Here is an 8,848-nt window from a genome sequence, read left to right on the forward strand (position 1 = left end):
GCAGAATTGTTCCACATGCCCCCTGCCCACCCACTCACATGTCCCCGAACAAACAGTCCGATAGACACTATGACTCAACTCCCCCCCCACCCCCACCCCACCCCCCCCCACACACACACACACACTGGTTGACTTCACTTGACCCTTGTTTTTAGGGAGGATCATACTACACCCTCACCCCCCCCTGCCCTGCCAGCCACCTGCGTTCAGATCACAGAGACCTTTTGGTTCTATGTGAAACTCAACAGCGCTGGTTTAAGCACTGATGACACCACTAAGGCCCCGGCTTTTAGTCGGATGCTGCCGCTGGCCCTCTCATTTGTTTGTTTGGTAGGAGCGGGTGTTGGGAGGCCTAGGTCACAGTCTATGTGTTTGGGCGTCATGTGACTCGTTATTGTTGTTGCATGACTTGTTGTGTCTTAAGATCCTGCATCCATTGTCCTCCTGTCGTTGTTTTGTTATGCTGCACATTAGCAGTATCATGTTCTCTAACCATTAATGTTGCGTTTAGCAACACACAACTCACAAAATGTAATTCCTTCCTTCCTTGCTTCCTCGCTTGCTTCCTCTATTCATTCAGTTTTGTTGTCTTTTATCAGCCAGCAGACAGTCAGGGTTGCCAAATTTACAAGACTTGTCCTAACTTAACGAGAGAGTCACGAGAAAATATTCCTTCCTTCCTTCCTTCCCAACTTAAACGAAGCTTCAGATCAGCTTTGAAACATGACGGTATCTAACTAAATTAAGCCAAACCCAAGCGCTAAAAGTTCCAACATTGAATGATGAATGTAATGGTTAGTTTGAGAGGCAAAATTGTTGAATAATGTGTTTATTGCACCCAAGGTGAAACTAGAAGTTAAATAATACCTTGTTTCTGTTTACTTGTTTGTTTGTGTTTTGTTTCCAATGGGTGATTTAGTTTTGTTGTCTTTTCTGTCTTTCAGGATTCCATGAACGCGCTGGCTCTTGATCTGAACTATCCTGCCCTGCGGAAAAACAAAAACATAGAGGCCTTTCTGAACCGATGTAAGAGCTACAGTGTGTTTTCGTGAAGGTCAAGATTCTCGTGCTTAGCTTGAATGAAATACAGACCAGAGCAATCTGGTCATGGGGGACTGAGTATGTTACTTGGTTGTCAAAGCACACAAACTATACGTACAATGGGACTTTATGTCTAGATGATGTAAAGCATTCATTTCCAAACCTTGTGTTGTGACAAAAAACTTGATCCTTGTTCTTCAGTGGTTGTTGTTTCTGCAAAAAGTCACAAAATAGATACGAAATATATGAAGAAATCCTCTGTAGTCCGATTGTAAGTTACATCTTGTTGTTCAAATGAGCTGCTATGTGGCCTGACAGCCAAAATATATCATATAAAAGACAAACAAACAAAAAATTTCACTAAAAGTTTGATGTGTCACTTTTGTATATACTTGCTTTTTCTAATACTTTTTTGTGAAATATTTTGCATTTTATCTTTGTCTTGAGGCCATTTACAAAGATTGAAATGACCGTTATGTTGCATTATGCATGTCTTCCAAAAATTTCAAAAATCTGTCTTTCTCATCTAAAAACTATCTTTAATAAATAACTTTAGCCTGGATATAACTTTTAATAAACTGTCATGGATCTCTCTCTGATCCAGCAGTTAACAACTGATCTGATCCTTTGAACCTAAATGGTTGGAGCATGACCTTTTGTGTTGCGCATGTGTCTGTCCGGCAGATGAAAAGGCAGTGAGTCAGCTGCGAGAGCTGCAGGTGAAGCTTGAAGACTTTGAAAAAGTGAAGTTGATTGGGAGAGGAGCCTATGGAGAAGTGCAGCTGGTGAGATTTTTCTTTTTTTTAATTATTTTTATTAAACCTTTCTTTAACCAGGAAAGGCTCGTTGAGATTTAAAATCTCTTTTCCATGAGCGTCCTGGCCAAGATAGACAGTAGCTAGTCGTTATATAAAAGTGGTGAGAATACTGTCTGCAAGGAGCTGATGAATAATGTTTTATGAGGTTGCATCATGTTTCCGGTTGTCTGTCCGTCCGTCCAGTTCTTGTGAATGCTAAATCTCAGGAACAGCTAGTGGGCATTTTACTGCATTTGGCACAATAAGATTACTAATAAGATTTTAATGGTAATTTTTGGCCAATATTCAACAGCATAACTAAGAAGGGGAGATTGTGACCATATACAACAGTTGGTCAGACACTCAAAGGTCATTGTGACCTTAAAATAGGTTTTTAGCCATATTATAAGAATGAATTAGGAAATTCCAGATTTCACACACATGTTGACTGGAACAACACAACAAGTACAACTGTCCCGTACAACTTAACCAGCTGTATGGGCTTTCCACCATCTTATCAATTCTGTCAATTCTGCCTTTCATTTCATGCCTCATTCTGAATTTTGAAGATCACATGAGAATCACTTGAATGCAAATAACGTATTGGAGCCAGGTAGTCCTGATCCTGTGAGGAAGTGAGTGAGTTTTTGTTTACAGCTCATAGAGAGGCTTTGCATCTAAAAATGGTAGAAAACAAAAGCACCATATTTTATGTAGCTATACTAAAAAAAGTACATTTTTACACAGTAGTTTAGTCCATGTGTACTGGATCTGTTTACCCAATACCTGTATGATAATCCCTTATTAATCCGTTCAACAATGTGTATTCACTGGAATCATATCATTAATATAGTTATCATTTTCATTTAGCCAAAACATACAGTTTATACCCTTGATTTAATTCCTTCTAAATATTCACTACATGTACTATATGATTGTGGACAGACATGAATGTAAACTGCAACTTTATTGATTGGGGGAGGCATACAACCGTGAGGCAGTAATTGTAGTGTGATTTTAAATTATGCAGCATTAGATATAAAGGGAGATGGAGCAAGGAGAGTTTCTCCAGATGTTCCTCAATTCAGCAATTTGCACTAAAACACCAGGAAATGTGAACCACTAGAGGGAGCAACAATCTGTGAATCTACCAAACATCTGCAACTTATTTTTGGTATTTCAAAAATACATGGCATTTTTCTCCTCATTGTGGCCTAATTTTGTGTTTAAAAAACGTAATTAAGGCAAGCAGTAGTTGTTTTAAAAACTCCCAGTTTCTCCAGATGTTTCAGATGCTTTTCTCTTGTCCCGGTGAAAGCTTGAATGTGGTCTCTGCTGAGTGTCTTGTGGTAGAAACAAGCCTGGACAGGCTCAATGTGTGGGAGATGAGCGTGAAGTCTGGTGTGGGGGTGTGTAGAGAGGGGGGGCTTAGGGTGTTTGTGCTTAAAATCTTGTGTAAGCATGTCTTTTTATGGGTGTGTGTCTGTAATTACGGGCTCCCCTCTCTGTTTCTCTCTTTCTCTCTCTGTCTCTCATTTTATCTTGGTCATTATTCTGTCTAGTTCTTATTGTCCTTGTAAATTTAAAACTGTTTACACAACATCTCCTTTCTTTGTCTTGCCCTCCTCCGCTGCAGGTCCGTCACAAGGCCTCTCAGAAGGTTTACGCCATGAAGCAGCTCAACAAGTTTGAGATGATCAAGCGGTCAGACTCTGCCTTCTTCTGGGAGGAGAGGCACATCATGGCATTTTCCAACAGCCCCTGGGTTGTTCAGGTGTGCACATACACCAATTGTATTCTGTCAGCAAGACAAAATATGTAACAAAGCCGAAGGATTTCACATTTAAACATAAAACAAGGATGCATATTTAGACCCGGCCTCCTTTCACTGCAGAGACTTAAGTGTGCCAAACAATATTAGAACATTCCCAATACAGGTGATTGGGAAAAGGGAAAAATAAAATGTTTCAAGTCCACCAAAAATAGCTAAATGTTAATTCCAGCCATACAATACCATGTTCTTTTTTATTTTATTTAATCGACAGAGATTTAGAGATTTAGATTAGAATGTTTAAGCTTTTAGAGAGTTTAATGGTGGATCATACAAAGATTTTAATGCTAAATATGTATTCATAATGTTAGAATTAACTATATGGGTACAGTTTCTATCATGTGATATGTAATTTTCTGTCACAATAGCAATATATTGTATATCTTGATATGGAACATCTTTTGGAAATTAGATTGATAAACAGTTAAACGTGGGGTATGTAATTCTAATCCAACACACTTCTTTTTGTCAAATTCTGCGAATATCTCCGCTTGCGATCCACTCTGTGTGTGCGCCTTGGAAAAACATCCGGTGTTTGTGCAAAGCCCTGACTCTGTAAATGGGAAACAAACAAAGTGGCCCACACCCCACCACACAACAGTATTCCATTCATGATTTGTGTGTCAGGTGGCGTTAAATGACTTGCCCGCGGACATTCTGCTTACTTTCTACTTGTCTATTCTAGACATGCTGTTGTTGTGATGTTAGCTATAGTAGCATGAGAGTTGTGATTAGCACTGTCTGGAGCTGCTGCGCTGCTCTGGCACCGTCTCGTCCTCTCTACAAGTTAGCTTCACTGCAGCAACTGTAGCAAATAACTTGCTAACCCTGAACGTGGCTAACATTTGTTACATTACTTGCTGTATCGTTGTTCGCTCTATATCATGGTATTTGTCCTGGTGTTGGATTACTCCAGAATTGCTTACCCCACCTTTTAATAGATGAAATACTAACTAGATAGGAACAACTCAAATATGCTGAAATTTTGCAGTTTAGCATTGAATGCAAATAGTAGAAAAATACATAAAGATATTTATACACATCAATGTAAAGAATGACATCCCCTCACCTCTCCTTGGCTTACTTGCTTAGTTTCGCTCAATTCCTGGATGCCTATTGGATCATGATTTTATTATTTGATCCCATAGACATGCCACAATTGAGCCAAGATAGCCTAATATTGCTGTTTGACATAACTTCAGAGTACAGCAAATACAATAAAAAAGGTCTGTCAATCTGACTGATAAAGAGGGAAAAACTGTTCCCCAAAACTACTGTATTTCTGAACTCTCTCTGTAACCAAATCACACACATGTAGGCTATTCTATGTGATTTGCTTTTGATAACTAATTTAAAAAATAATGCAATATTGTTTCATTTCCATTGACTGAGCCTCCCCTGAAACTGTTTGGAGCCCACCTGGGGAGGCCGGCCTCACACTTCCTCTCTGCAGTGGAGTATGTGTCTGGCTTTGTTATGTCCAATACAAAGAGGTAATTTAGGAAGCACTTTCAATATGACTACTAATGTAGATTATGATGACCAAAGGATGCTCAAAATTCACAATTTAACTGTAATACTTCCTTAAAAAGACATTTAACACTGTATCACAATAATCGAAGCATATAGGAGAACCCCCGTGATATTTTAATCTTATATCACAATGTGTAATATTATGTTGATTTATTTTTTTCCCCAGCTCTACTTAGTATGCACTGGGGTAATAACCTGGCTTCATGATTTAGGCATGAACATGAAATAATAGTCTATGGTTTAGTGTGAAAATGAGTGCAGATCATCCAGAGATAACACACCTACACCCTATAGTGAAATCTGTATCAAATTGAAGGCTTAATAATTCTTCTTACTGTGACATTAAGTTATTACGTTTGTTGCCTCCTAGCTGTGCTGTGCTTTCCAAGACAACAGACACCTCTACATGGTAATGGAGTTCATGGCCGGAGGCGACCTGGTCACACTCACCATGAACTACGACATACCTGAGAAGTGGGCTCGCTTCTACACAGCTGAAGTAGTGCTGGCGCTGGACGCCATCCACTCCTTGGGCTTCATCCATCGTGACGTTAAACCTGATAACATGCTGCTGGACCAAAACGGACACCTCAAACTGGCAGATTTTGGCACATGCATGAAGATGGACGAGGTAGGTTAAGTTTACAGTTGTTTTCAAATGTGTTGTACTTGGATAGGCGATCAAGTTAAGACACCTTTTGTGTTAGAGTAATTTTACTATTGAATTGAATGCACTTAAGTTGAATAGAGTGTTTTTGTGTGTTTTTACTTCTCTCTCTCAAGACCATTCCCCTTTTTTCAGTGCCCTAGTGCACCATCAAGTGTTCAGGCTGTGAAGTGAAGCCCAATGCTGCACTCTTGCATCAGGTTATTTTTGAAGTTGTTGTGCTAAACAACCACTCTGGAGTTCAGCTGAGGCCCCGCCTTGGAGTCGGGAAATGTTCTTCCACCTTTTTGTTTGTACCACAGCAATTTCTAAATAGCTGGCTGACATGCGGTTCAGCACATTTTGGCAGCAGACAAAATGTGTCACATGAACACAGTCAAAACAGTCTGGCAGAGATTAAACCCTGCACTAAATGAACTATCTACTATATCTGAATCTAATCCTGAATCAATGAAATAATCAGTTTTTCTGCCATTGTCTCAGAATATCTATAATATTGAGTAATAGCTTTCAGAGCTATGTTAGACAAGATCATTACAATTGTATGTGTTTAGTTTCATACATTTACTGCTGTACATTGTGCTTTTAAACACTTTCTTTGTGTCATGGAAAATATAAATGTACATTGTAGCCATTGTCCAGACCCTGCGCTACATATTTTTGTGGAAATGTTTATTCTGCTTCCTTCCCTAGTTGTACCAACCCTTCTATAGTAAATCTTGTGTGTTTTTCTGTTTGCAGACAGGGATGGTGCACTGTGAAACAGCAGTAGGCACACCAGACTACATCTCCCCTGAGGTGCTTCAGTCTCAGGGTGGTGATGGTTACTATGGCCAAGAGTGCGACTGGTGGTCTGTAGGAGTCTTTATCTACGAGTTGCTGGTTGGTAAGTGCCCTACCGTATATACAGCAATGTTTTTTGTCACCTAAAATGTCTACAGGATGTGATTTAGCACCTATAGTATGTAAAATCCTGTCTTTGGTATTGACATTGGTATAATCATCAACAACGTACCCCCAACAGATACAATATGTTCACGTTTGTGCTGTTTGTACCTTAAAATCCTAAACATTTCCATCTACCAAATTTCCAAATACTTTTGTTCGCAGGGGAAACCCCCTTCTATGCTGAGTCCCTGGTTGGAACTTATGGGAAGATCATGAACCACAAGAACACACTCATCTTCCCAGATGATGCAGAGATATCTCAGGATGCCAAAGACCTCATCTGTGCCTTTCTTACTGACAGGTTCGCACTTGCTTTAACAAGAATTCAGAATATTTCACAATTTCAGGCTGCCTGTCATGTGCAGACAGTTGCATACACACTTAGATTTCGACTATGGAAAAATGAAAGGACATTGTTTGCATCGTAACTAAACTTGGAACTTTCTGACAATAAATGATCTGAGACGACCAGGTTATAAAGATACAACATGCTGAGTCATGTGATTGAACATGAGAAGAGCGAGTGCCTGGTGCACACTAAGGATTTTAAAAGCTTAACCAATTTAATATTTTAATCTTAAGAACCCACACACATCAGATGGATCAAGACGCAGGATCACACACACATACAAACTGATTTCAGAGTGGCGATTTAAGGAACTTAGGATCTCACAAAATATCGCGTGATCAAATGTGACTTCAGACATAAACAAACATGGAGACAGACTCTGGTCTAGTCTATTTGCACTTGTGAGAAAAAGAGAATAAAACTGTGGATAAACCGATAAAATTGAGGCTGATGAGGCCCCATCCACACTGCTCTGTTTTCGTTTTAAAACGGAGACCTTCTGCTACGTTTGCACCTCCCGTCCAGACTAAAACGGCGAAAACGAAGACCTAAAATGGAGAAGTTTGAAAACGCTGCCAACCCCGTTTTTTGTTTTGAAACTCCGGAGTGCGTTTTAGTGAAGACGGACAAAACTGGAGGACTTTAAACTCTGATACGCAACTAAAGCACTGGTGTGGATGGAGATTGTATTAAAACGGAGTAGTGTAGATGGGCCTGAGAAATGGGAATCAACATGGTTTATATGTTTTATAGCTGAGCAAATACACACAGTGGTGACGTTTCATGGTCAGAACACTCATTGGCTGTTTTCTGATCAGTGGCAATCTTAACATTACAATAATATCATCAAATAGTTGATTTATTTCAGTAATTCCATTGAAAAAGTGAAACTTGGATAATGTATACATTCATTCCACACAGACCGATATATTTCTAGTGTTCATTCCTTTTAATTTTGATGATTATAACTGACAACTAATGAAAATCCCAAATTCAGTATCTCAGAAAATTAGATTATTACTTAAGACCAATACAAAAAAGGATTTTTGGAAATGTTGGTCAACTGAAAAGTATGAACATGAAAAGTATGAGCATGTACAGCACTCAATACTTCGTTGGGGCTCCTTTTTGCCTGAATTTCTGCAGCAATGCGGCATGGCATGGAGTCGATCAGTCTGTGGTCAGGTGTTATGAGAGCCCAGGTTGCTCTGATAGTGGCCTTCAGCTCTTCTGCATTGTGGGGTCTGGCAATTAAGAACAGGGATACCATGGTCCTTAAACCAGGTGCCGGTAGCTTTGGCACTGTGTGCAGGTGCCAAGTCCTGTTGGAAAATGAAATCTGCATCTCCATAAAGTTGGTCAGCAGCAGGAAGCATGAAGTGCTCTAAAACTTCCTGTTAGACGGCTGCGTTGACCTTGGACCTCAGAAAACACAGTGGACCAACACCAGCAGATGACATGGCACCCCAAACCATCACTGACTGTGGAAACTTTACACTGGACTTCAAGCAACGTGGATTCTGTGCCTCTCCTCTCTTCATCCAGACTCTGGGACCTTGATTTCCAAAGGAAATGCAAAATTTACTTTCATCAGAGAACATAACTTTGAACCACTCAGCAGCAGTCCAGTCCTTTTTGTCTTTAGCCCAGGCGAGACGCTTCTGACGCTGTGTCTTGTTCAA

General features: G+C 39.8%; 1 protein-coding gene across 3 annotated transcripts in view; it reads left to right on the forward strand.

Annotated features, from left to right (window-relative positions):
* LOC123977529 (rho-associated protein kinase 2-like) overlaps positions 1-8,848 on the forward strand; it is a 34,702-nt gene that overhangs the window by 3,565 nt on the left and 22,289 nt on the right. For 2 of the 3 annotated variants that reach the window (XM_046060277.1, XM_046060278.1), the window contains exons 2-7: positions 945-1,026; positions 1,726-1,826; positions 3,475-3,612; positions 5,573-5,833; positions 6,611-6,755; positions 6,980-7,118. In XM_046060277.1, the coding sequence (XP_045916233.1) occupies positions 945-1,026; positions 1,726-1,826; positions 3,475-3,612; positions 5,573-5,833; positions 6,611-6,755; positions 6,980-7,118 (866 nt within the window). Of the gene's footprint in view, positions 1-944; positions 1,027-1,725; positions 1,827-3,474; positions 3,613-5,026; positions 5,163-5,572; positions 5,834-6,610; positions 6,756-6,979; positions 7,119-8,848 lie in introns of those variants that run through there. The other variant, XM_046060280.1, reaches the window with a different exon arrangement.

The sequence above is a fragment of the Micropterus dolomieu genome, linkage group LG10 (genome assembly GCF_021292245.1).
Source record: "Micropterus dolomieu isolate WLL.071019.BEF.003 ecotype Adirondacks linkage group LG10, ASM2129224v1, whole genome shotgun sequence".
NCBI classification, from domain to species: Eukaryota; Metazoa; Chordata; class Actinopteri; order Centrarchiformes; family Centrarchidae; genus Micropterus; species Micropterus dolomieu.